General features: G+C 37.7%; 3 protein-coding genes across 6 annotated transcripts in view; 1 reads left to right on the top strand and 2 right to left on the bottom strand.

Moving 5' to 3' along the window:
• Window positions 1–664: 664 nt before the first annotated feature.
• AK6 (adenylate kinase 6) lies at window positions 665–16859 on the bottom strand. Of its 2 annotated transcripts, none has more exons than XM_024756191.1 (5): window positions 16800–16859; window positions 14430–14522; window positions 5493–5551; window positions 5237–5382; window positions 665–2431 (listed from the first exon to the last, which is right to left on the bottom strand). In XM_024756191.1, exons 1-5 carry the CDS (start codon window positions 16822–16824, stop codon window positions 2239–2241), a joined length of 516 nt encoding a protein of 171 aa, XP_024611959.1. In that variant the 5' UTR covers window positions 16825–16859; the 3' UTR covers window positions 665–2238. The 2 variants fall into 2 exon arrangements, with proteins under 2 accessions (XP_024611959.1, XP_024611958.1); XM_024756190.1 differs by having other exon boundaries at window positions 16605–16841.
• On the bottom strand, window positions 12400–16841 carry TAF9 (TATA-box binding protein associated factor 9). 2 transcript variants are annotated; one of them, XM_024756189.1, is made up of 3 exons: window positions 16353–16604; window positions 14430–14522; window positions 12400–13456 (listed from the first exon to the last, which is right to left on the bottom strand). In XM_024756189.1, the coding sequence occupies exon 3, from the start codon at window positions 13437–13439 to the stop codon at window positions 12642–12644; it is 798 nt and encodes a 265-aa protein (XP_024611957.1). In that variant the 5' UTR covers window positions 13440–13456; window positions 14430–14522; window positions 16353–16604; the 3' UTR covers window positions 12400–12641. The 2 variants fall into 2 exon arrangements, with proteins under 2 accessions (XP_024611957.1, XP_024611956.1); XM_024756188.1 differs by lacking the exon at window positions 16353–16604 and adding an exon at window positions 16605–16841 and having other exon boundaries at window positions 12409–13456.
• Window positions 16860–16967: 108 nt separating the features above from the next.
• RAD17 (RAD17 checkpoint clamp loader component) overlaps window positions 16968–27964 on the top strand; it is a 30372-nt gene continuing 19375 nt past the window's right edge. For both annotated transcript variants that reach the window (XM_024756202.1, XM_024756203.1), the window contains exons 1-9: window positions 16968–17092; window positions 18317–18420; window positions 20316–20573; window positions 21109–21192; window positions 22880–23036; window positions 25570–25706; window positions 26144–26196; window positions 26285–26410; window positions 26504–26573. In XM_024756202.1, the coding sequence (XP_024611970.1) occupies window positions 17077–17092; window positions 18317–18420; window positions 20316–20573; window positions 21109–21192; window positions 22880–23036; window positions 25570–25706; window positions 26144–26196; window positions 26285–26410; window positions 26504–26573 (1005 nt within the window). In that variant the 5' untranslated portion in view covers window positions 16968–17076. The remainder of the gene's footprint in view (window positions 17093–18316; window positions 18421–20315; window positions 20574–21108; window positions 21193–22879; window positions 23037–25569; window positions 25707–26143; window positions 26197–26284; window positions 26411–26503; window positions 26574–27964) is intronic.

Here is a 27964-nt window from a genome sequence, read left to right as displayed (position 1 = left end):
ACATTGTTTTTTGTATTCTTTTCCATTATGGTTCATCACAAGATATTGAATATAGTTCCCTATGCTATTCTTTCTTATTATCCTGGCACCATTTGCAATAGTAAAAAGCTGGAAACAACCTAAATGTCCATCAATAGGGGACTCAAACAATGCAAAGATGTTCAACATCATTAATCATTAGAGAAATGTAAATCAAAACCAAAATGAAATATGACTGTACATCTACAGGATGGCTATTAGATGAACAGTAGCAAGTGTTGTCAAGGATATGGAGAAATTAGATCCCTAATACATGGATGGTAAGAATATAAAGTAGTGCAACCACTCTGGAAAAGTTTGGCATTTCCTCAAAATGTTAAACTCAGTTGCAATATGACCCAGCAGTTTGCTTCTTAGCTATATCCAAGAGTTGAAAACATACATCCACACAAAAACTTGAACACAAATGTTCATAATTCATAATACCCAAAGCAGAGGCAATCCAACTCTGCCACTGATGGAATGGATAAACAAAATGTGGAATAGCCATACAGAATATTATTCATCCATATAAAGGAACGAGGTATTCGTAAAGCTTCCACATGGATGATCTTTTTTTTTTTTTCACATGGATGATCTTGAAAACACTATGCTAATTGAAAGAAGCCAGACACAAAAGACGACATATTGTATGATTCCATTTATATAAAATGTCCAGAATATGCAAATCTATAGCAACAAAGTAGATTACTGATAGCAAGGGGCTAGAAGGGAAGAATAGGAAGTGACTGCTAATAGGTATGGGATGTCTGTTGGGTGGGGTGAGGAAAGTGTTACAGCATGGGATAGTTGTACAATCTTGTGAATACGATTTTAAAAATGGATTGTACACTTTAAAATGCTGAATTTTACGATATGTGAATTATACCTTAATAAAGTGAATGAAGCATTGGAAGGTCTGTATGTTCTAAGATGGTATAATATCCAAAATATATTAAATGAAAAAGAAATGACAGAAGTTTGCATGGTATGCTACCATATGCTTAAAAAAAAGAAGTACAGACACACACATGCTTTGCAGGCATAAAATCTCTGAAAAGATACACAGGAAATGAGTAACATTATTTCCTAAAGGGAGGGAATCTAGTGGTGACTGAAGAACAGGGTGGCCTGGAAGGGAAACCTACCTTTCCGGTACACATCTTCCTTGACTTACAACGGGGTTACTTCCCGATAAATGCACTATAAGTTGAAAATATCCTAAGTCAAAAATGCGTTCAATACACCTGACCTGCCAAACATCACAGCTTAGCCCAGCCTACTTAAAAAATTTTTTTTTTTGGCTGCACCGCGCAGCATGTGGGATCTTAGTTCCGAGACCAGGGATGGAACCCGCACCTCCTGCAGTAGAAGCGTGGAGTCCTAACGACTGGACCACCAGGGAGGTCCCCAGCCTAGCCTACCTTAAACATGCTGAGAATACTTTCATTAACTTACAACTGGGCAAAATCATCTTAACATAGAGCCTATTTTATAATAAAGGATTAACTATCTCTTGTAATTTGACTACTGTACTGAAAGTGAAAAACAGAATGGTTGCATGGGTACAGAATGGTTGTGTGTATCAGTTGTTTACTCTCACGATCACCTGGCTGACTGGGAGCTGCGGCTCCCTGCTGCTTCGCAGCGTCACAGGTATTGTGCTGCACGTTGCTAGCCCAGGAAAAGATCAAAATTCAAAGTATGGTTTCTAGTGAACACGTATCACTTTTGCACCATAGTAAAGTCGAAAAATCCTACGCTGAACCACTGTAAATTGGGCGCCATCTGTATACGCTTTTGTACCTTTTGAATTCTATAGAGTGCAAGTATTACCACTTCCATTTTTTTTAAAGAAAGAAATAAAAATGGAAGACTGATGCTTTATCTTTAGTCTAAGTTTTATTTTAAGAGATCATCTTCAGTTTCTTCTGTAATAAAAGATATCCAACCATTTGATCAGATTTATTCTTTAGCAACTGAAGCATTAAACAATTACAGTTTTAACTCTCAATCCTTAATACTACTATTCATTATACTTGAGATTGTTTAGCTTTCTCATGGAGAAAAAAAACTAAACATAAACCTTTATACTATCCACCTATGAGTCCAACAGCACAATTTCAATAAGAAAGTTGTACTGATACTGATAATTGAACAATTTATATGATGTCAGCAGAGAGGTATCAAGAGTGATTGTAAAGTGGCATTCTTGTTAAGTCAAGAGCTATGATCTTTGACCCACTGCTCTATCCATTTCAATATCTGATTGATATTATCCTCTAGATCTTCTGGTTTATTGCTCGGCAACTGATGCACTATTTCTTCCTTGTAGGATCCCAAGGCTTCTTCATAAAGAACTTGAAAAATTTCACATTGAATATTGTCTTTTAGTTTCTTCTGATTATAACCCCTAGAAGGCAAAGAGAAGATAAACAAACTGAATGGCATTAACTGGAGTTTTAGGAACAGACTAGAAACTGGACACTTTTGAACACATGAAAAATCACGCAAAAATACTTCTTGTAGGCTCTTTACCTAGAGAAAACAGATTGGCTTCTGTGAATATGAGAGACTTCTTTGACATGAGAGAGGGTTAAACTAAGGACCAAAGTTTAGCTTTGTCTGAGACTTTTTTCCCTACAATCTGTCAGCCACTCAATTAGCAAACATCTACCTACCTCAAGCCAGATGTCAAGCTATGAGATAAATAGTCTATAGCTATGGTCCTAAATTTCAAAAGAGTTAAGGAGTTAAGATATAGACACATAAAACAAATAGATGGCATATAATAAAATAAAATGCATATGATAAAGAATAGCATATACTGATTGGGTACTTGATCACACAGATGTATCTGTACTTTACCAATTCCAAAGACATTGAAAAAATTATATAATCTTTATGCAGATGTAAATTAGCCAACTCATTAGCTAGTGAAAAAAGATAAGGAAAATTCAAACTCAAATTAGTTAAACTTTGTAACAATCAAAATTAAATTGAAGTACTTAAAAGATGATTAACTTTATGAAAAAACCCACAGAATGGGAGAAAATTTCTGCAAATCTTATATCTGATAAGGGACTTACATCTAAAATACGTAAAGAACTCTTGTAACTTAATAAAGAAAGGACAAATAACCAAATTAAAAATTGGGCAAAAGATCCGAATAGATATTTGTCCAAAAAAGATATACACATGGCCAATAAGCACATAAAAAGATGCTCAACATCATTAGCCATCAAGGAAATGCAAATGAAAACCACAATGCGATACTACTTCATATCCACTAGGATGGCTACAATCAAAAAGATAACAAGGATGTGAAAATACTGGCGGCTTCATACACTACTCTTGGGAATGTAAAGTGGTGCAGCCACTCTGGAAAATGGTCTGATAGTTCCCCAAAAGGTTAACATATGACCTAGCAATCCTGTTCCTAAAGAAATTCAATACCCAAGATAAATGAATGAACATGTAATGTTCACACAAAAACACGTGTATGAATGTTCATGGCAGCATTATTCGTAATTGCCAAAAATTGCAAACAATCCAAATGTCTATAATCTGATAAATGGATAAATAAAATACAGTATAACCACATAATGGAATATTATTTGGCAATAAAAAGAAATGAAGTACTGGTACATGCCATAACACAGATGAACCTTGAAAACGTTATGCTAAGTAAAAGAAGCCAGACACAAAAGATCACATTTTGTATGATTTCATTTATATAAAAAGTCCAGAACAGGCAAATCCACAGAGATAGAAGGTAAATTACTGGTTGCTTAGGACTGGGGACTGAGGGAAAATGGAGAGTGACTGCCAATGGGTATGGGTTTTTTGGTGGGGGAGGGGTGATGAACATTTAAAAAAATTGATTATAGTAATGGATATATAACTCTGTGAATATACTCAAAACCACTTAATTGTACACTTCAAATGGGTGTACAATTCACATGGTATGTAAATTTATCTCAATAAAGCTTTTTTAAGGTGATTAACTTTGTAAGTTTTTTCAACGGTTAAAACAAGACTACTTTCTCATAGTTTTTTCATACTTTAGTCTTTAGTTATTTACATAAAATAGTAATTTTTAATAAAAATGTTAAATGGTCTTTTAGAAAACACATATGTACCGTATTGTCTCTATTACTGCTCTGTTCAAATATTTTTTTTTTTTTTTTTTTTTTTTTTTTGCGGTACGCGGGCCTCTCACTGTTGTGCCCTCTCCTGTTGCGGAGCACAGGCTCCGGACGCGCAGGCTCAGCGGCCATGGCTCACGGGCCCAGCCGCTCCGCGGCATGTGGGATCTTCCCGGACCGGGGCACGAACCCGTGTCCCCTGCATCGGCAGGCGGGCTCCCAACCACTGCGCCACCAGGGAAGCCCTGTTCAAATATTTTTAATGGCTTTTCCCTGACTAAAGAAAGATGGTGAAAGTTTTAGGTATAGCTCCAACCTAACTTTCCCTATGTATTTGCCACTATACTTTTTTGTGCAAGAATTTGCAAGTATCCCATCCAATGGTGCTTAGTCAGAGCTGACTATAGTCAGTGAGAACCACAAATTCTGAACCTGAAGTTAGGCAAACTTCTGGAGTTTTCCTTCTGGAGACTGCTTTCTAAATTCCTGTAAAACCTCCTTTTTTCCACAGTTTGAATCAAAAGACAGTGGGAAAATGTCTTCCATAAAATTTTGCTTTTCTGGTTATTCTGGATTAAGTCTGATGCTCTCCTGAAGGGATGAACTCAAATATATTGTGAAATGTTAATTTATCTTGTTAAAGGTTGTAAAATGTTCATTTATCTTTAGCTTTTCATAAGCTTTCTCATTTCTGTTGTGAGGATGATTTGAGTGGGTAATGTTCATTCCATAGCAAAGAGTATGTTATTGGTTTGGCTGTTTTCCTATAAAAGTTTTACATTAAGGAAAAAGCATGACTAAGTAGGGTTGATATATAGTACATTTTACTGAATCAGACTGTCAGTTGAGGTATTCATTTACTCAGAAACTACTGCTTGCGTTTTACGAATGCACCTTTTTCCGTTAGGTTCAGAAAGTTGGTACCGTACAGACTTGGTTTATAATAAGACCAAAATAAAGTAGTCATGTTTTCAAATAGAACCTTTTATGATGTTCATGTTGGCCAACTTCAGGAATCTGAGTAAAAGTTTACAAAATACTTTAAGGATTCAGTGTTCTTCCTTCCTTACCTAGTTTCAAGTCTGTTGTACAAAACACTGTTATCTGTTTTCAGCACAAATACTATATGAAACCAGCGTTCAGGGAAGAAATCACAACCATGGTAATCAACAATAACTCCACCTTCACTCATTTGGTTTTCTAACTCATCAACTACCTGTAAGAAAGGGGAGAAAAAAAAAAGATGAATACTCTTTAAAAAAACTGAGGTCAACTTTCCTATAAAATTTTTTTAAATGTATACTGTATAAAAAAGATTGTACTTACTCTGTCTTCATCTAAAATGGGACAGTCATACTCTTCATCATAGCCATCATATAACTGCCCTGAAAGAGATTTACATTGGCATATTAAAGTAGTATTTTCTAAGTAACTTTCAGTAATGTTCAATTACTCTTAGAGACAAGGGAGGGCACTAATACAATAGATGTCATATGGACAGCAAACATAAAGAGCAGTATTGATAAATTAGAATTTTGTCTAGAAGGAAACTTGGATAACAAAATACCTGAAAAAGAATGAATAATAGCCAACTTCAGAATTTGTGGGGCTATTAGTAGAAGAGAACTAGTTTCAGTGAGCTACAGATTGGTGCAAAGAGGGGACACATGGATACAAACACTCGTACACACATTAACAGGAGATTAAGTTCCAAATTTATTAGGCCAAGGATATGAAACTTATTAAAAGGAACAGCAGGTTCTTGATTCCAGAAATGAACCCTTTGTCACTGAGGTCACATCTTCATGGGGTTTGGGGAAGGAGAGTCAGTACCCAGATGCTCCTTCACTTCTAGAATTCCAGCATCCCCAAAAGCCAAGGGTTGAATATCTTATTTCAGAAGGTAAAACAAGAATGATGGGGGCAGGCATAAAGGAGGCAGATTTAAATCTAACATAAGAATTTTTCAACAAATTAAAGCTTCCTTTCAAAGGAAGTGTGTCTTAAGGAGGTGAGACATACCAATCCCACCCTCACCCTGAATCCCTAGGAGGTATATACTCTTAAGGCAGGCTTAGATCATTCTTCTAGCCATCTCGAAGAGCATGCTATAGTCTTCCCACCTCTTTCCCCTTAATAGTTTGGCACAGGTTGAAATGAGCTTCAAAGGAGCGTGAATTCTGAAGTGACAAAGGGGTGGTCCTGAGGGTTTGTGGAAGGCACAAAGGCAGTTTTAACTGTTTTCCTGGAGGGTCTGTGGGCTGATTCTGGGCACATGAACCATTTCTCTAGCATCCTAGTGTGGCCTCTGACTTCTTGGGTTACAGTTCAGTTACCAGAAACTCTTACCAGCTAAAAAGTTAAACTGTCTTGGTATGGGAAAAACTGGTTAACAATATAGAAACTAATCTAAACCCTTACTTTACACCACAAACCCTAGCTGAATTAAAGAGCTAATTTCTTTTTCTTTTTTTTTTTTGCGGTACGCAGGCCTCTCACTGTTGTGGCCTCCCCCATTGAGGAGCACAGGCTCCAGACACGCAGGCCCAGCGGCTTTGGCTCACGGGCCCAGCTGCTCCACAGCATGCAGGATCCTTCCGGGCCGGGGCACGAACCTGCGTTCCCTGCATCGGCAGGCGGACCCCCAACCACTGCGCCACCAAGGAAGCCCCAAGAGCTAATTTCTTAATTCCAAAGATAACTAATGGAAAATTAAACCTACAAAGGTATGATACATTTGAGTTTGTGAAAAAAAATAAAATAATTGATTGAAACATATAAAATGTTAAATCTGTTTGATGAAAAATAGTATAATTTTTAAAAAATGAAAAATGGCAGGGAGAAATACTAGGACAAAGGACTGAAATGTAGATTATATAAATTCAAAATAACAATAAGTAGCTTAACAAAGAATAACAAAAAAATTCACACAGAATGGAAAAGATAATTAGTAAACAATACATGAAAAAATACTGTACTTTCCCAGCTACTAAAGAGATGAAAATTTAAATGAGGCTTTTTATACCTGTTATATTAGTTATACATGCATTTAGTAAACTGACTCTGGAAACGAATAATTTTTAAAAGTAAAACATCATACCCGTTCAGAGATTTCTTTTGACCATTGAATTTCAAACCAGAAAAAAATTTTAAAAGATGCTTTAAAATGTTCAGCAATAGCGAATTAGTTAAATCTTGTTTACTAACTTGCTAAAATATTATGTAATTAAACTTAAGTAAGTAAAATATCAGGTTGTTAAATTTCTGTTATTTTTACAATATTTTTTACAATACCACAAAATCTAAAAATACCTACAGCTGATTTTTGTACTATGTGGGAATCTGGAGTAGATAAATGTTCCTTCATATTTTAAATCCAGACTAGTTAAATCTTTAAAAATATATGCTGCCTAAAACACAGACAACTATAGCAGTATTAGCTTTTAGAATTAAAGTCTTTATATACTGCAATGCTGAAATGCAGGATTTCTTAAGTCATGTGAATACATATTAATAAAATAGTGTAATCCAAGTTTTCCAACATTCATTTCAAAAAACATTTATCAAACACCATGTACCAGTAATTACAGAGGTAAGGAAGATATAATAGTGAACAAATTGAACAAGAAGACCAACTCAGTCCTTCCCTCCAAGAGTTGACAATAAAATGGGAGATGACAGACAAGTAACCTGGAAATTGTAATATTTAATGCTGTGGATCATGGTGCTCTGGGAGCAATAACATGGGGACCTTTTAGGTTAGGAACATAAACTTGGGATATTAGAGGAGGCTTCCTGAAGCAGGTAACTTCTAAGTGGAAACTTGAAGCAGTTAGCTCAGGAAAAAAACGTAGGTAAGACAATTCTTAACAGAGAAAACAAGATATTCAAAGGCAGAGAGACTAAGGAGGGCAAGCCTTTCAAGGGAGGAAAAGTCTTTCAGAATAGTTAGAAAATAAGTGATAAGGGGTCAGGGGGATTAAGGCCAGATTAAAAAGGGCCTTGAGGGACTTCCCTGGTGGCGCAGTGGATAGGAGTCCGCCTGCCAATGCAGGGAACACGGGTTTGAGCCCTGGTCTGGGAAGATCCACATGCCGTGGAGCAACTAAGCCCATACGCCACAATTACTGAGCCTGCGCTCTATAGCCCATGAGCCACAACTACTGAGCCGGAGTGCCAGAACTACTGAAGCCCACGAGCCTACAGCCCGTGCTCCACAAAAAAGAGAAGCCCCAGCAATGAGAAGCCCACGCACCGCAACAAAGAGTAGCCCCCACTCACCGCAGCTAGAGAAAGCTGGCACGCAGCAATGAAGACCCAACACAGCCAAAAAATAAATTAATTAATTAAAAAAAAAAAGACCTTGAAGGCTGCACTGAGTTGTTTAGACTTTATCCCAAAGCAAAGGAAAATCATTAAAGCATTTTAAGCATGAAATGACATGATTGATTTCAAATTTTTAAAAATCATTTTGATTTCTGTGTGGAGTTGGAAGGAAGCAAGTCCAGAAGAAGCATGGATACCATATAAAAGCTACTGCAGAATTTTAGGTGATAATTATAACCTGTACTACAAGGAATGGAGAGAGATGAATTCTAAACTTTGTTTCAAATTTCTAAAAAGAGGAAAAATTTGTGCTACTTTAGAAACTTCAACTGGTAGTCACATTTATAATTGTCTATACAGTGGATCTTCATATGGCAAAGAGGAAAAAAAAGCTTGATTTCATCAAATTATCGAAACTTAGAAAATTAAATCAGTTTCCTAAACAAAGTTTTATGATTTTCTTAGATAAATTACTTGCAGAAAAAAATTGATTGTGGAGCCGGTTAAAAGGCTTAAAATGACCCTCTTACCTTAAAAAGACCTTCCAAGCTGTCATTAGTCAAGCTATAAAAACATGACCTTTCCTTTAACTGCCATCCTATCATTTATACACTCACGTGAAAGCCGTTCTTTAAAGCTAACCATATAGGGATGCTAGTCATCTATTTTGCATCTGTACTAATGCAATTAGTATAAGAAGTTAATTGGTTTAGAAGGATTGGGAGCTTTGATACCTGGCCTTTTATGCAAAGAGAGCAATGAATTCTGCCAAGAGAAGTTAGCACCAAAAGATGCGGCATTCGAGTAGGGCCTTTTAAGGAACTGTTTATAAGACAGATGAGGAAGGGCATGTACAGGTAAAGGGAATAGCATGTATAAGGACATGGAGATGGAAGACTCCCCATGCGTTTGAAGAACAATAGTGCACTGTGGGTAGACTTAAGGGGACATAGGGCATAGTGGCTGCAGGGAAGGGCTGAAGGTAAACTGTAGCCAGTTCATTACTTCATTAAGGTGAGTGGCCTTTATCATTAAAAAGTTCAAGTAATTTCATCCCCTCTCCCCGCCCGCCCCCTTTTTAAAGGACATAATGATGGTGTACAGAAGAGGGAGGGAAGAGATACTGAAGAAGAGATTCAGCACGAATGGTCTTGAGAATGGTATAGCGGTACCAAGGGGACACAGCGTTAATGGTCTTAGGAATCGGATAGGGGTATCAAAAAGATTTTTTCAACTATCAAGATTAGGAGACAAGTGCATCTGTGTAGTGTGTAAATGCGTTTTTAATGTGTGGGTGACAGGAATCAGGAATGGGCAAGCAGTCAGGGATGACTTCAGAACATGTGCTTTTTAAACATTAACTTGGAAACATGTGGGAACTATCCAGATGGTTAAATCTAGTAGATGTCTAGATGTTGGGCTAAGTTTTAATAATAAATTTAAGAGTTATAAGTAAAAAGGACTAACTAGTCCTGAGTCAATGAAATTACCAGAGGGAGGGGCAGGATTACAAGATGGCTGCAATGAGTTCACAGGGGAAAGCGGTATATATGGTGGGAAGGAGAGAATCAGATGAAAAGATTGGGAGAGCAGTGTTGGAGAGAGGACAACGGAGAAGTTAGTTTCAAAGGCTTCCAGTGGTAGTTGGTTCAGGTGAGGGAAAAAAATGCGATACACATAGGTTAGAGCGGGAATGGCAAACTTCTTCTGTAAAGGGCCAGACAATAAATACTTCAGGGTTTGCAGCCTAATCTAGCTAGTGGCTCCTACAAAAACAGCTGCAGCTTGCCAACCCCTGCCTTAGAAACACATCAAGATTTTAAGTGTTGAGGGCCAGATATTTGAAACGCATCCAGTGTCTAGACATATGAGCATCCTGGGGTTAGGCATAGAGGCTGAAGACTGATAAAACTGGTGGCAGGAAAATTAAGGATGCTGGTAGAAGTTTAATTAAATGATTGCATATGGGAAAGGACATCAAGTGAGGAATGTGAGACTGGAAGAACTGGGGTAAGAAAAGCATTCTTAGTCACTCCACATTCAGGACTCTCCATAGTTTTATTAAGCTTAATTCCCCACCTAATTTTTCCTGCTTTAGTTCTAAATGTCATAAAGAAGGTCTCTCACAAATAATACAGCCATCCAACATGACTACTAGGATGGCAATAAACTCCATTTAGACACATTTGTTTAAAACCCGTTTTGTTTTTTGTCTCCTTACTTATAGCAGGGTTTCTAAACCTGAACTACTACTGACCTTTTGAGCTTGATAATTCTGTTATGGGGGTGGAGGGCTGTCCTGTGAGTTGTAGGATGTTCAGCAGAATCCCTAGACTCTACCCATTAGAGGTCAGTAGCAACCCCCCCACTCCAGTTATGACTACCAAAATATCTCAGAAGGTGCCAAATGTCCCCTGGAGGGCAAAAATCACCCCGTTGAGAACCACACTGCTTTATAGAAGATTGCATGGTTTCCCTTACAACATATTACCATTTGGAAAAAATGAGGAGGCTGAATGTCTCAGACTATTTCCTAGTAAGATTTTCAGATACACTCAGATGGCATCGGAGGGAAAATATCTGGTACATTTTGAAATCACTATAAAGCACCTCATCTAACACATGTCAAATCAGATCAGAAATCCTTTATCTGGCATAATGGGAGGGAAAAAAGCTCCAGTTTTCCTTTAAGGCAGATTCTCATGAAATAATCTCAATAAAATACAAAGGGGATGGTCAGGACCATACACCATCAAGTGTACACACATCTTTTGAGTACAAGGAGACTCAGTGAAGAGGAAAAGGAGTGTCTCACAGTGGAATATCCCTGGTCTGGTGTTACTATTGCTCTCAGTAATATTCATGACAGATTATATAGTAATTTCATTAAGTTTAGAAATATTGAGTGGGTGAGATGAGAACTGGAAGACATGACTGAAATTGACTGACGTATGTGACTCTGAAATCACTTGTCAAAAAGAGTAAAGTTCAACAGGCAAAGGAACAAAACCAGATTTCATATAGGTATAAAATGGAGAATGTCAAGCTATGCACAGTAGCAAATAAAGACCTAAGTTTTATTAACTATAATTTGAATGCCAAACCTGGATTAAAAATATGAGCATGATACTAGCTTATAGTATCAAGAATATGACAAGCAAAGATGCACAAAAATTGACCTGCAAAAAGGAATAATGGGAAAAAACTTCAAAAAAAAACTTTTTTAAAGATGTTGGGGGTAGGAGTTTATTAATTAATTAATTTATTTTTGCTGTGTTGGGTCTTCGTTTCTGTGCGAGGGCTTTCTCTAGTTGTGGCAAATGGGGGCCACTCTTCATCGTGGTGCATGGGCCTCTCACTACTGTGGCCTCTCTTGTTGCGGAGCGCAGGCTCAGTAGTTGTGGCTCACAGGCCCAGTTGTTCCGCGGCATGTGGGATCTTCCCAGACCGGGGCTCGAACCTGTGTCCCCTGCATTAGCAGGCAGACTCTCAACCACTGTGCCACCAAGGAAGCCCTAAAACTTCAAAAATTTTTAAGTGGTAAGATACTGGGAGCCACACCAAGGGTCCTTAAATATATCCAAAGGGATAGAAAAATGGGACCTAGGAAGAAGTCTGGCAATTGAGAAAGATAAATCTAAATGGAGAGGATTCGCTATAAATAAAAATCCTGACCAAGTGGTCTCTAAAAAACAGACATGGTATACTTCAGCAATCTGAAAGAATGGCCCGTAAGAGTGACTTACACACCAGAGATCATACTATAACCTAAACATGTGAAGACACTAGAAGTGACTATTGGTAAGGAACAGACTGCAACAACTTCAAGCTTTTGCAACTGTTATTTCTGTTGGTGATAATGAGGCAGAAAATTGCATCTAAAAATGTAAAAACATTATCGCCAAAGTACCAACAATCAAATGGATGAATTACAACTTTATTTTTTACACTTAAAGGCTGATGAAAAACCATTACTAATCCTATTAAAGAAAATCCAACACAGTATCTCAATTGAAAAGTATGGTAACCATATTTACTCATTAAATACTATTTTTCTAAAACACAACATGGAAACATCTAGCATGCATGTTTAATCTCAGTACAATGGATTCAAAACCAAGTATACATGTTACATGCATCAAGACTAAATTACAAATTATCATAGTCATCATCATCATCGTCATCATCATCATCATCATCTTCACGTTTTCTTTTCAATGCATTTGATGCTTCATTGGCAGTATTCTGTGATGACACCATGTTAGTGGTAATAAGAATATTTTTGGACCCAATTAGTGATGGATTAATTAGAACATTCTGAACTGCTGATGTTGCAGGAATTGATGCTTTTACAGCTGGGGATTGTGAAGTGGGCATCTGTACTGTGAACCTTTGCCCTGTGAGGGACACTGGAGTCCCTACTTTAGTTGAAACAGACATGGTTTGTGGGGTTGGTGTGCCAAGCGTGGGAGTACTTGGTCTGCTAGTAACTGAACCAACACTTAACCGTGGAACTGTTATTCTTCCCGCAGAAGTAGATGCCTTTTTTTGTAAGGATTTAAGTCTATAATTTGGAGCAGTCAAGCAATATCTATCAGGTGGCAATCTAGGACCTGAATATGGCTTGATTAACGGCAAAGGGGTTTGATTCCTTTGCCTTGCAATATCTAATAAAAAATCTCTTGGGGGAGGAGAGGTAAAAGACTGGTCAGCACGACACTGGATGGCCAATCGCACATCATCTGCATCAACAGTAGCCTTCTTAGCATGACTTGAATAAATTTTTGCATCATCTAGAATTGTGGTCACATATCGGAAGGCAAACTCCAACATCTGATTTATAACTCTTGGTTCATATTCTGTAATCCCCATATCCTTCAGGATTTGTGCCATCATCTGTGCATCTTTCGGCATGCTCTTGGGAGAAGCCATCTTGCCAGACTCCATGATATCCGGTGATCAGACTTTAGATCATTTGAAAAAAATATGTACATTAGATCAAACCTGAAATAGTTACTTTAGTAGCAACTGTCAGGAACTTTAAAATACATGTTAAATTTTTAAAAATATAAATTAAAAAATACGCTAAATCTTTTTAATTTTAACGAGGCACATTTAAAGTTCCCTTCACTTAAATTTATTTTCTACCCATCAGAGAATATAAAAAGATGAAGACACAAATAAGGGAGTGATAAAAGATTGGGGAAAAACAGGGTAAAATAACCAAAAACATACATCATTTTAAAATATGTGCAGTTGGGGCTTCCCTGGTGGCGCAGTGGTTCAGAGTCCGCCTGCTAATGCAGGGGACACAAGTTCGTGTCCGGGTCCGGGAAGATCCCACATGCCGCAGAGCGGCTGGGCCCGTGACCAATGGCCGCTGAGCCTGCACATCCGGAGCCTGTGCTCCGCAACGGGAGAGGCCACGACAGTGAGAGGCCCGCGTACCGCAAAAAAAAAAAAAAAAAGTGCAGTCGCTTACAGGCACGCACCTATAAACTAATCTAAGAAAAGACCATAGGACAGCCATGTCCTACTGCCTGAGTTCAAAATCATGCCCTTCCAGTGAGCTCATATACTCACTGTCTCCATAGATATATATGCTTAGCACCACCCTGACCTTTACGTGTTTGCCCAACTCAAAAATACTCTCCCTCTTCCTCATATTCAAACTGTCCTAAGTCTAATCTTCCTGGAAGCTATCCCACTTATTACTGTCCACAAGAACTGCTAGCCAACTGCAGAGGGGATGTAGTGGTCAAAATAACTAGGACACAGCATGAGACAATATGTTCTATTTCTATGGGTCCCCAACAGAGCATTAATTCCTTCATGGCAATTTTTCTCTGCTTTTTGTACCTTCTCTCAAGTACAGTACTAATACTCCATTATTCCTTTCACTTTTTTCAACAAATCTAACACCAAAGTGCCCCTTACCTTCTCGTGCTAAATCACCCACATTAACGTATTTCAGTCCTGATCTTGATGCAAGTTCTTTGCCTAGCGTGGTTTTTCCAACCCCTGGTGTACCTGCAAGACAAGCCACAGAAAAATACTGTTCATGAATACTTATTAGACTTTAGCCTCTAATCTGCCTTCTTAAGGTTCTTAACAACTGAAGAGTTCCCTAATTAGCAATCCTATATAAAATTACACACACCATAATCTAATCAAAACTACCCAAAGCCTGCTGAAGATCAGAATTTCACCCAGTGTATCTGATTTCACCAGGAGTGGGGCTTGGGAGAATCTGATGACAATTACAGACTGTCTGCCACCACCATGGAAATTCCCAGAATAAAACTAGCTACCTCAAATAAACTGCCATCATTTATTTGCTTTAATTAAAAAAATTAAATTGTTCATGGAAAAAAGTTAAGCAGTATGAAAGAATATCCACTATACTCTTCCCTAGAGACAACCAGTGTAAACCACTTTCTTATGTATCTCTCCAAAGAAGTCATATACATATGTTTGTGTATACATCCATATACATGCAAATATATGGTAGCGTACTACACGTGTACATATACACATTGCGTGCATACATACATACACACACCATATATTTCCTTCTACATAAATGGCCATACTATACATTGTTCTTCACCTTCCCTTTTTTATATTTATTGTTTCAAGATAAATAATCAAACACTTAATTTTCAACTTGAACTAACGCCACTGAAATTACAAAACCTGATTATAATTAAAGATAAAAGGAATTGGGCTTCCCTGGTGGCGCAGTGTTTGAGAGTCTGCCTGTCGATGCAGGGGACACGGGTTCGTGCCCCGGTCCGGGAAGATCCCACATGCCGCGGAGCGGCTGGGCCCGTAAGCCATGGCCGCTGAGCCTGCGCGTCCGGAGCCTGTGCTCCGCAACGGGAGAGGCCACAACAGTGAGAGGCCCGCGTAACGCAAAAAAAAAAAAGGAAGGAATAAGTCAAGTCTACCTATAAGGGCAATAACATTTTTACCTCCAGTCCACTATAATACACCAAGTCTGAATCCTCAACTCACCATGTTTTCAATAAAACGCTCACATTTAGACTTTTGACGATATGGCTTAATATTAAAAAACCAAGACACTGTCTGACCCAAACAAATCAGATATTGTAAAATCTTCCCCTTAAGGACGCTTAAAGGCTAAATAGTAACCTGTTGAGGTTAATCTGCTACTCTCAGACACAGACAGGACTTGTGCGCTGCCAATATGCTTACGTTTTGTTAAAGGATAAAACTTGGCTTTGATCCACAAACAGCGCCTCAAATTTTATTGTGCTGCAACAGCATCTACACCCATTAGATTTTTCCAGGAATGCCCTATGATGCTATTAAATACTACAATTTAGTAAACATTTCCAGAGTTAAACGACCAGAAATATTTTTTAAAGTCGTTATGCGGCATTTTACTACCCCTCACAGGTAACAAGTGCCCTGAGTATGGATCCAAAGACCCAGAAAAAAACCCCACGATCAGCCCGGGAATTTTACAGCATCTCTACGAGAAACGACCAGAGATGCTCAGTAGATGCCTTTACTTCTTAAAACACAAAGAAAAAGCCTCTGATGCTAACTCCGCAAGCGTATACACCAAATTTATCACCCCACACCGCAAATATCCGAACCCCTTCATCGAAATCTCTCAGATACAAAGGGAAAATAAGAGACGGCCCTAGAGGCCTAAGGACTAAAACATCCACCATTAGCGGATCTACTAAGGGCCGAATACTGCCTTACCTTATCTCGCTAACCACGCAAAGACACCCCGCCAAGTAAAGAAGCAACAGCCATTTTACAGACAAAAACCTGATTACGAAAGATTAGGCAGCTTGCCAAAAAAGGGAACTGTATATTATCTACCTCTCTCCGCCTCACCGAGTAGCCAACCTCTGAGCAAAAGAATTAACGTCCGTCGTCCCCTTCCCCCAGCCTCGTGCAAAACCGTCGCGAGGGCGGGGGGTACAGGCCCTGACAACTACAACTCCACGCGACCCTCGCCGAGCCTCGCAATAGAACACTAAGCGACCCCACGTCGGGCTTTCCAGGCCTCAGAGCACTCCGCGCCCCGCGCCAGCCCCGCCGCCCACCACAACCCCCAGTGCGCCCCCTGACCAGTGAGCAGGATGTTCGGAAGCAACATGGTTCTCGCCGCGCTGGCTCCCGACGCCTCTGCACAAGCGCCCTACACGCTACAGGGAGGGGCCGGAAGGGGAGGATAACGGCAAGCGCCAGTGGCGCCGGCGTACTCGAGGCCTGGAGTGTCGCTCGCGACCCACCTCCGCCGCCTCGTCACCCACCATTGGTTACCTGGCTTTCTATGACACGCTTCCATCGCAGTGTCCGAAGTACGAGCACACGTCGGGTCGGCGCTTCCGGTCAGGCAATGCGCTGGATGCCTAAGACAGTAGCTCCTTAGGAGGCCCCGCCTTTCGGGCTGTGTCGCGGAAGCGCCGACCGACCTGGAAGGTCCCCGGGAGGCGGGACCTCCAAGAGGGTTCCGCGCTGAGCCTGGTTAGGGCTGGGTGGCATCCCTTGCACCTGGAGCTGAGCCTGGGCTCCACCGCTCCTCTCGGCCCATGAGGGGATGCAGCTACCGGAAGGTAAGGCTGCCGCGGCTGGGGCTGCGGTGTATATATGTCGTAGAGACGCGAGTCCATTTCTGCCTTCTCGCCTTCCCAGACTCTGATGGCTCTTCCTCCCGACCTGCCCACCCCATCTGGGGATGAGACGGGTCGGGGTGCAGAGCTCTGGCCTGGAGCCGGGGCACGCGAGCTCATCTCGGCTTTACGTTGACTAGCAGTATTACGTTGGACGAATATGTGAGCTTAGTATCCCCAGTGCAGTGTGTAGGATGGTGGTGGGTTTGCTAGAAATACTCTTCAGGTTCTCTTCTCTGTCTCTGACGTCTCATTTCAGAAACCTGGTACCATCAAGGACAATTGCCTGCTTTTTCAAGGAGGTAACTGTCAGTCTTGCTTTCAAAGAGCGACTAGAGTCCTGACTATAACAACAGTCTGCATCTTTTATTTCGAGCTGCCAACTCTGTGTTTTCCACCTATGTATCTCTTTGAAACCGCAAAGCAAAAACTTCTCTAGTCGTGAACAATTTGTGTGTGTGTGTGTATGATTTGTTTTCTAGTGTGTGGAAGTATTTACACATAAATTATGTGTGACTCCAAACTATAAAGCTCAGCTTACAGGTTTGTAGACCTTAAAAAACTTTCCTTCTGGCTAACTTAAAATTGGTGAGTTCACTAGTTTGTATAAACATTGAAGAACTATGAAAGTCAGAAAGCAGTGTTGCCAAAAAATTTCGTAATAACGTATTCAAATAACAACAGTTATAGAAAAAGTTTACTGTAAGATATAAAGTCTTTGTCCAAAGTAAGTGATAAGTCTGAATTCATTGTATGGTGCTTTTTTTGTTATTATTTTTGAAATTTTGGAAAATTTTTTGAAATTTTATAATTTGAAATGTGGGGAACTTTAATTTTCAGATGAAAACTACACAAATAAAATTGTTTAATTTTTCTTAATGACAAAAGATAGGTTCACAAATGTGTAGTTTTTCTGTTTTCTCTAATACATTATTGAGTTTGTAGGAAAAACATTACATCACCACAGATAATTTGACAGTTATAGTCATTAAAAGTAAAATTTATTTTAGTATTTTGATTTCTTGCTGCATGTATGTTTGCTGTGTTCTCTTTCACTAGTTCTTGAGCCTTAACTTTATTATGTCGTTGATTTTTATCAATATATATTAATTATTTCTGTTTTACAGTTTTTCTTAATTTGAGACTTTTTTTCTTTTTTTCCTCTAGGTGAATTATACTTTAATGTACTACAGGTTGTATACTACGGATGGGAACTATTAAAGTTTATAATGTCAAAAACTTTTCTTAGACCAAAGGCATCTTCCACAAAGGTATGATACACTAAAATGGCCATGTGATAACTGCCCAAAAGGAGTTATAAATTTTTATATGTGTTCCCAATGACTTATTACTGCTATGAGAGTAATGGTGCCCAGTATTTGTTGTAATTAGTGATCTAAAAAGTTCAAAAATAAATTGTGAAACAACTGTACACTGAAAACACAACCTTAATTTTGAAAAAATGTTTATTTACAATCCTGGTCACAAAGAAAAGGCTGAAAACTCTTGAATGAAAGAGCAATAGAAGAAAAAGAAATACATGAGCTGTAGTTGGTGTTATAGCTTAACAACAAACCCTGCTTCTTAGAAATTAGGTGGTTCAATGTGCCAGTTCTCAACAAGGCTAGCGGGTGGGTAGGATGGGTATCAGACAGTATACTGAAAGTTAGCTGTTTTCCTAGTGGTGGATCTGATTTTTCTCTTACTCTAAGTGAATTATTTAACTTTGCTGTTTCTCTTCCTCTTCCTCTTTTTTTTAAAAGTAAATGGAAATCCATATTTACATAAGAAAACTGTAAAATGTATAAGTAACATGGAGATTGGAATCGCTAGATCAGAATTGCTATCAAGAGTTTTACTACTACTAATATTTTTATGTACTCTTAAAAATAGAGGAAAGGGGCCAAAATTGTAGTACTAGTAATAGTCTTTTTAAAGAGGAGGAAATAAATTGGGTAGCTATGACTAAAATTTTTTTTCCAAGAAGTCTTCATTTCTTTACCCACTGCTGATCATAATCCTAGATTCTGTTTATAAGAGGAATGAAGTTTGATTTCGCATTCATAAAATACTTGAAAGTATTGCTCCTCCTGAGCCTACTTTCAGCTCCAACCACTGTTTTTTGTTTTGTTTGTCTCCCAGAAAGGAACATTGTCAAATAAATGGTTCACAACTATGGTTGAGTATTCTTCAAGGAAAATATAATCTTGTTAGCCAGGCAGGGAATTACAAAAGTCAGGTACTAAGCTAGATTTTTTTAGATTTATACTGTTGGAATGTTAAGAAAAAGTCCACTTTTAAAATTCTAATTATTAAAAAAAGAACACTTTTTAATGCTCAAATATTTTTAGGTTAAAATTGCTTAATTTAGCATTTCTCTGTGTGTATTCTTACAAAGGATTTTAAAGAAAAGGAAGTGTTGAAGGGAAACGTAGAGGGGTTAATAGTTTCTATAGACTAGAAGACCATGAAATAGAACTCACTGATTTTCCTGCTCTGTTAAACTAGTACTCGTTTTCCTAAACAAATCTGACAAATCACCCTCCCTGGAAAGCCTGCCTCCTTTTCATAAACATATTAGTTGCTTCATGAGCTGAAGAAAAATATAATCAAGTCATAATTACAAACTATTCATAGTGTCAGTATTCTTAGACCTATCTTCACATATCTTAAAGCCGGTAGGGATTATTTGAATGTATAAAATGGTTCTTAGTTTGTGAATGTATTAACCTGGTCAAGGCAGAAGTGTTACTTTTCTTACCGCTCTACATAGTTAAAATAATGCCTTTTTTTCTTTATTGTTTTACTTCTTTTTTTGGTAGGTAATTTTAATATTTGTGTTTCAGAGATACAAATGAGTTTTTAAAGTATCAGTCTAATCTTTATTCTGGGAAGACTATAATTAATAAAAAGAATTAAGTTTGTATTCTATATTCATTTATATGACATCCATCATTACCATGGTCAAGTAGATAAGTATACATTTATGCTTATTGTAAAGTAGAAAAATGACTAATACAGAGTCAATTTTATTTAAAGAGCTAATTTGTGAGATTTTTATTTTAAATGTTACAAGTATAAGAATTTTTTTAATAGAGTCGTTTAGTTATATAGGGAATAGATGCAAAAAAAATGTAATAGTGTTTACATGGTTTCTTTTTTTCAGATAACAAACTGGGTAGACTCATCATTTGATGATTTTTCAGAGACTACAAGCATCTCTACTATTACTGCCACATCATTAGGTGTGAATAACTCAAGCCTTAGAAGAAAAAAGGTGCCTTCCACAGTAGAAAGTAGCAAATTTCCAGCTAGAAAAAGAGGAAACCTATCTTCCTCAAAGCAGATTTATGGTCTAGAAAATTCAAAAGAATATCTGTCAGAAAATGAACCATGGGTGGATAAATACAAACCAGAAACGCAGGTAATAAATGACATACAAACAAGTCTACGTAATTTAGTTTCAGGAAGGAGAGGGATGTGCATTTTCAGATATTCATAAAAATCTTTCTGCCTAAATGAATTAGAAAAAAAATAATAATTTCTAGGTTTTTTATATTCCAAGGCTCAAATTTTCCCAACAGTTATTCAGAAGGTATACCATTGGTTATTTGTCTTTGATTTAATTTTACCCCCAACATAGACTTGATCCATTTAATTTTTTGCTAAATGTAATACCCCTCCCTATTTATTCCCTTCCCAAAATGTATAACAGGATTTTAAAATATTTTATAATTGCATATGTGCCTCAAATTTTCATATATTGGGGTCAGTTTAAGAATAGAATTTTTCCATATCAGTATAAAGAATTGAATTAAGTATAATCAAAAGGACCTTTTTATTACTATATCATGTTACTTGTTTCTAGTTTTTTTCATTAAAAACGTGTAGATTAACCTGTGCTGATGTATCAAAAAATTTTGAGTTAAAATGTTTTATTTTAAACTTGAAAATTTTAGCATGAACTTGCTGTGCATAAAAAGAAAATTGAAGAAGTTGAAACCTGGTTAAAAGCTGAAGTCTTAGAAAGGCAGCACAAACAGGTAACTAACTAAGAAATGTGTTTAAAAATATTTGGCCTCAAATGTTTCTCTGGTTGGTTATAAGAAGTTAAAAACTTTCATGTTGACTTTCTCATAAGTCCAGATCATCTGCAGTAGAAAGCTGTCTGGCCTTACTACTTCTTTGTCATTAAAAGACTCAAGAGACTTTGCGTTTTCCCCTTGACTTGTACCTCTTTTTCCCTCTTATATATAAAGCATAGTAAACCATCAGGGGGCTAATATATTTAGCATATCAGATCATATCACACTAAAGCAAGCAGGCAAATTACGTATTAGTTTTCGTATTAAATATAACCTAAAATAGTCATTCATCCTACGCTTATGTTTTTTCTTTCACTTCCTAATTCCATAATTACCCTTGGCCCCCAAGCTAGAATATTCTCTCTCTCTCTTTTTAAACTTTTTTAATTTTGAGATTCTTGAAACATAAAGAAAAAATAGAATAGTAAAAATAGAATAGTAAGTGAACATTCAGGTACCTGTAAAAATACTCATCATTTTCACCCATGAGTATTTTAATGTAAATTATAAATGTTTGGCATTTAATTCTCTAATGTTATCTAATGCTCTGTTCATATTCACATTTTTCCAGTTGTCTTTTATATCTGGTTTGTTACAACCAGTATCTAATCAAGGACCACCCATTACATTTGATTGTTCTATCTCTTAGGGCTTTTAAAATCTAGAACAGTTGCCTTCACCTTCGCTGCACAGCATGACAAAAAAATAAATAAATAAATAATAAAATTAAAGTGTAACTGGCTCTTCTCTAGGTCCAAGTATACAGGCCCTTATTTACTGTAGTTAATAAAAGTAAACAAATGAGCAAGGATTGCAGCCCACCATTATATGTAGGACATCTTCCCCTGATAAATTTTCAGTTTTAACTTTTTTTATCAGGTTTACTGAATGAGGGAATGTTACTGGGAGCTGCATCCTCTAGTCTATCTTTAGAGTCCTGTTCCTGGTAATATGTTTCTTAATATACATTTCTTTCCTTTTTTTTTTTTTTTTTTTTTTTTGGCGGTACGTGGTCGTCTCACTGTTGTGGCCTCTCCCGTTGCGGAGCACAGGCTCTGGACGCGCAGGCCCAGCGGCCATAGCTCACGGGCCTAGCCGCTCCGTGGCATGTGGGATCTTCCTGGACCGGGGCACGAACCCGTGTCCCCTGCATCGGCAGGCGGACTCTCAACCACTGCGCCACCAGGGAAGCCCTTAATATACATTTCTTAAAGAATCTGATATCTAAACTGAGGTTTTTCCGTAAGAATATTATACTTATATAATATTGAAGTATATAATCCAAAGAGAGGTCTGTATTAAGATTGAATTTTATGAGTTCAGGTAACCCCTAAAAATACTTGTTTTAGACATTACCTCTTTAATCTAGCTGAAATTGTTTTAATTTGGCTACTGAGTAGTCCTTGGGAGGAACACAATGCAAGAATTGAGGAATTATCAGAAACTATACTTAGAAGTTCAGGAAATAAAATTCTCTTATCTAAAGCTGGTTTATTCCAGCTAGCATCGTGAAATTTAGTCTGCTTATACCTGACATTCAGTAAATATCTGTAGAGGTAATAAACATTTAAAAAGAATATTCATACATAATATTCTAGCATTCCAATGATTTTGATTTTTTATTCATGTTTATGTTTGGTTTTAGGGTGGATCTATTTTATTAATAACAGGACCCCCTGGATGTGGAAAAACAACAACTATAAAAATACTATCAAAGGAGCATGGTATTCAAGTACAAGAGTGGATTAATCCAGTTTTACCACAATTCCAAAAAGATGATTTCAAGGAGATATTTAATCCTGGTAAGGTTTACTCTGAAGGTAATGGAAATACTGGGGAAAGTCTGGTCTACAGGAGGTTTGTAACAAGCCCCCCATCTATATCTTTAAGATTTCTAAGATCCTATTGGGTGTATGGGTTCTTTTGTTTGTTTGTTTGTTTTTTAAATTTATTTATTTATTTTTGGCTGCATTGGGTCTTCATTGCTGTGCGCGGGCTTTCTCTAGTTGCAGCAAGCAGGGGCTACTCTTCGTTGCCATGCATGGGCTTCTCACTGAGGTGCTTATCTTGTTGCAGAGCACACGCTCTAGGCACGCGGGCTTTAGTAGCTGTGGCACGCAGGCTTCAGTAGTTGTGGCACACGGGCTTAGCTGCTCCGTGGCATGTGGGATCTTCCCGGACCAGGGCTCAAACCCATGTCCCCTGCATTGGCAGGTGGATTGTTAACCACTGTGCCACCAGGGAAGTCCCAGGGTATATGTTTTTGAGAGGAAGGTATATATTGCCGCCTCTACACTAGACTGGCGTTTGCCCACTACCAACTGCTTCACAAAGTCAGAGTAGCAATCAGATGAAACTATATGTGTGTGTTTTCTCACATACTTCCTAGGTTCAGAGAGAAGTAATTTTAGGAGAAGGAAGGGTCCCTCCAGCAAAGGAGAGTGGGATGTTTTTAAGGATTAAATGTTTTAACTGTTTTGTTACATAACAAGCTAATCAGTTTGCATTACTTATGTACTTTTTTCCCAGGCTCTGGCTGTATAAATGTACTCTTTGTTTAAATGTAAATCAAGCCTTAAAATATGTTAAAGTAACTTGCCTCCAAACGAGAGTTTAGATCAGACCTCTTAGAATCAAATCAAAGTATAAGGCAAAGACGGTCTTTGGAATTCGAAAGGGGGCTTTAAGACAAACATCCAAAAATAATGATAGTATCAATTTAAAGACGTAGTATGGTATAACTTCACATATATGCTCATAAACTCCAGCACGATCATTTTTAACTTTCATATCTGTCTTACTGCTGCTTTAGGTAACTAAGCTAGGGGTATCCAAATCTCCTAGGCCATTTTGAAGTGCAAGGGGTTCTGTAGAAGGATGATTATATTCTAATGTGCAGTATTCCTCAAAATTCTTTCTTCAGGCTCTTCTTTAATATTCTCTGTGCGTACTGTATCTTTAGTATGCATACCTGTAAGGAACGGCACCAAAAACGGAGGAGAGCTTAAACAAGCTTTATTTGGGAATGCTCCTGGGTGGGGTTCACTGGTCCGAGAGAAAGGGGCCAGAGAAGTCGCGCCTGGGTGTGGGCGCGAACAAAATTTATAGGGGTGGACTCAGGGGAGGTGCTTGCTGTGTGAAGCAGCCCTTTTTTGGTAATCTCTCAGGTGCTGTGGCAATGTCAGGTGTTGGTTGCATCAGCTTCAGAGCCGTTGGTTCCGCCCCTCGGGGAGCGGGAAGACCGGGCCGAGTGGTGTGGCAATGTCAGGTGTTGGTTGCATCAGCCACTTTGGTGGGGGTTCCGTCTGGCTCCCTGGGCCCTTCCCCGGACCTGCTGGCCTTACAATACCCTTATGCTCATAGTATCCCATACTCTTGGAAATTTTACTGCTTTCTAACAGTAACATTACTTTTGACAATCTTGGAAGTCGGGTTTTTTTTTTTTTTGGCTGCGTTGGGTCTTTATTGCAGTGCACGGGTTTCTCTTCCACTGTACATTCCTGCCACCTTTATCAAAGATAAGGTATCCATATGTGCGTGGGTCTATCTCTGGGCTTTCTATCCTGTTAGGAAGTCTTTATTTACAGTCTTCTGTATAAAGTATTTCTTCCCTTATTCCCAAATTCACTAATCAGTCATTCTCTTTTTGTCATTAAAACTTATTATTTTTTAAATAGATTTATTTATTTTTTATTTTTGGCTGCATTGGGTCTTTGTTGCTGCGCATGGGCTTTCTCTAGTTGTGGAGAGTGGGGGCTACTCTTCGTTGTGGGGCATGGGCTTCTCGTTGCGGTGGCTTCTCTTGCAGAGCACAGGCTCTAGGCGCTCAGACTTCAGTAGGTGCGGCTCACGGGCTTAGTTGCTCTGCGGCATGTGGGATCTCTTCCCAGACCAGGGCTCGAACCCGTGTCCCCCGCATTGGCAGGCGGATTCTTAACCACTGCCACCAGGGAAGCCCAAAACTTACTATTATTGAAAACAGCTCATTTATAGTTATGCACTAATTGGGAGAATCTTCAATGTGTAGGCAGAGCCATAAATATTTTTACCAATTGTATGACTTTTATACTAACAGCTGTGTTCTGAAATCAGTTAACTCCATATTACATTCATTGGTACAGAAAAGTTACTGTTGTTCATAGTGACTTTTGTCTTTTGAAATGAATATTTTAAATTTGAACTGTTTTGCCTAATGAAAAAGAGTCTACAATAGTGTGCTCCTTCATGTATATGTAAATGTATTCATTAACGTATATCTATATTATGTACATATGTATAATATTGATGTGTATATAATTGGTTGAAAATAAAAGTGTTAAATATGTTTCCTTTCAGAATCAAGCTTCCATGTATTTCCTTATCAGTCTCAGATAGCAGTTTTTAAAGAGTTTCTACTAAGAGCGACAAAATATAACAAACTACGAATGCTTGGAGATGATCTGAGAACTGATAAGAAGATAATTCTAGTTGAAGTAAGGACAGCTTTTGAAATTCTGCTATAACTATTGAGTAAACAATTGTAAGATATATTTTATGTGATAATGACATTTACTGTCTCCATAGTATTAGTACTGGTAAAATATAACATAAAGGCTTTGTGCGATAGAAGAAACCTAAAGTTTCTTGCAGTAAACTTGGATAGAGTAGCTATAGGTTAATGAACTTTAAAAATTTAATGGCCTACGTATAGAAAGGCAAAAAATATTTAGAAAGTGACGTCTTAGTAAAATAATCTGTAGTGATCCTAAGGAATTTGCTATCAAAATCCCATTGATGTGTATTACTATTTAGGACATCAGCTATTTGATGTTTCCCTTTCTACATTTCTCCTGTTTTGGTAAATATAAATCTGAAAATAAATTTACATGGGAATAAAACTGAGCTAATGTTTCTCCTTTGTTTTTGGTAGGATTTACCTAACCAGTTTTATCGAGATTCTCATACTTTACATGAAGTTCTGAGGTGAGTTTCAGTGAACTTTTTTAAAACTTCAGATTAAATGGCAGGTGGTTTAAATTTCAACCTTGCTTGCTATCTTTTGTTATTTTAGGAAGTACGTGCAGATTGGTCGATGTCCTCTAATATTTATAATCTCTGACAGTCTCAGTGGAGGTAATAATCAAAGGTTACTGTTTCCCAAAGAAATTCAGGAGGAGTGTGCTATATCAAATATTAGGTAAGAATGAAATTTCTGCTTAAAATTTCATATACATACTGTATTTTTAAATTAATCACATAACCACTATCTTTCTCTGTAAAACTTTCACAGTTTCAACCCTGTGGCACCAACAATTATGATGAAGTTTCTTAATCGAATAGTGACAAAAGAAGCTAATAAGGTAAGTCTTTTAAGAACTGATTAATTTGAATCTTACATTGTAATTATAGAAAGCCAAACTTAAGTAGTATTATATAAACTTGAGGAGTTAGAGACACAAACTATTTCAGTTATTAAAATTAAAAAATTTTAATTACACTCATAAAGCATGTCATTTTATAAAATGTAGGAAATACTAATTTTAAAAATCCTTAACCTTTTTCTACTTTTAAACTTAATTTTCTTTTTCACATTGAGGTAAATTTCCCTTTCCTTGGCTTAGTGTTTTAAATTGTATCTGTTATCAAGAAGCTGTTTTCTGGCATCTACATCCATTAGTCAGCAACAGTCCAGCTCCACTTTTGTCTTGTCACTTTTTAAAGATTTAATATATTTTTTATTTTGATAAAAAAAATCATAAAATTTAACATCTTAACCATTTTATTCCAGCTTTATTGAGATATAACTGACATATAACATCACGTAAGTTTAAGGTGTATGACACATTGATTCGATAAACTTATGTAATGAAAAATGATTACCACCATAGGTTATCTAACACCTGCATCATGTCATGTAATTACCATTTCTTTTTTGTGGTGAGAACATTTAAGATTTTTTTCTCTTAGCAACTTTCAAATATGTAATACAGTATTATTAGCTGTATTATGTACTAGAAATATCTTAACCATTTTTAACCATCCAGTTCAATAGTGTTAAGTATACTAACATTGTTCTGAAATAGCTGTTAGTTTTTTTTTTTCTTTTTTTTAATTTGGTTGTGCAGGGTCTTAGTTGCGGTAAAATGATTACCACCATAGGTTATCTAACACCTGCATCATGTCATGTAATTACCATTTCTTTTTTGTGGTGAGAACATTTAAGATTTTTTTCTCTTAGCAACTTTCAAATATGTAATACAGTATTATTAGCTGTATTATGTACTAGAAATATCTTAACCATTTTTAACCATACAGTTCAATAGTGTTAAGTATACTAACATTGTTCTGAAACAGCTGTTAGTTTTTTTTTTCTTTTTTTTAATTTGGTTGCGCAGGGTCTTAGTTGCGGCAGGCAGGCTCCTTAGTTGTGGCATGCGAACTCTTAGTTGTGGCATGCATGTGGAATCTAGTTCCCTGACCAAGGATCGAACCCAGGCCCCCTGCATTGGGAGCAGAGTCTTATCCACTGCGCCATCAGCAAAGTCCCTGAAATAGCTGTTACTTTTTCCCCCCATAAATTTTATTTATTTATTTATTTGGCTGCTTTGGGTCTTCGTTGCTGCATGGAGGCTTTCTCTAATTGCGGCCAGCAGGGGCTACTCTTTGTTGTGGTGCATGGACCTCTTGTTGCGGTGGCCTCTCCTGTTGCAGAGCACGGGCTCTAGGCGTGCGGGCTTCAATAGTTGTGGCA

This window comes from Neophocaena asiaeorientalis, unplaced genomic scaffold, assembly GCF_003031525.2.
Source record: "Neophocaena asiaeorientalis asiaeorientalis breed wild unplaced genomic scaffold, Neophocaena_asiaeorientalis_V1.1 scaffold376, whole genome shotgun sequence".
NCBI lineage: Eukaryota > Metazoa > Chordata > Mammalia > Artiodactyla > Phocoenidae > Neophocaena > Neophocaena asiaeorientalis.
Note: the sequence above shows the minus strand (reverse complement) of the source record. Positions and strands in the feature narration are given on the sequence as shown.

What these genes read in the sequence shown, in the direction of transcription:
- TAF9 (XM_024756188.1), bottom strand. Translation starts at nt 13,439, where the DNA reads ATGGAGTCTGGCAAGATGGCTTCTCCCAAGAGCATGCCGAAAGATGCA.
- AK6 (XM_024756190.1), bottom strand. Translation starts at nt 16,632, where the DNA reads ATGTTGCTTCCGAACATCCTGCTCACTG. An exon ending in GGGTGATTTAGCACGAGAAG is followed by an intron (nt 5,552 to 14,429) that starts GTAAGGGGCACT and finishes AATCTCTTTCAG; the next exon opens with GGCAGTTATATGATGGCTAT. An exon ending in CCATTTTAGATGAAGACAGA is followed by an intron (nt 5,383 to 5,492) that starts GTAAGTACAATC and finishes CCTTTCTTACAG; the next exon opens with GTAGTTGATGAGTTAGAAAA.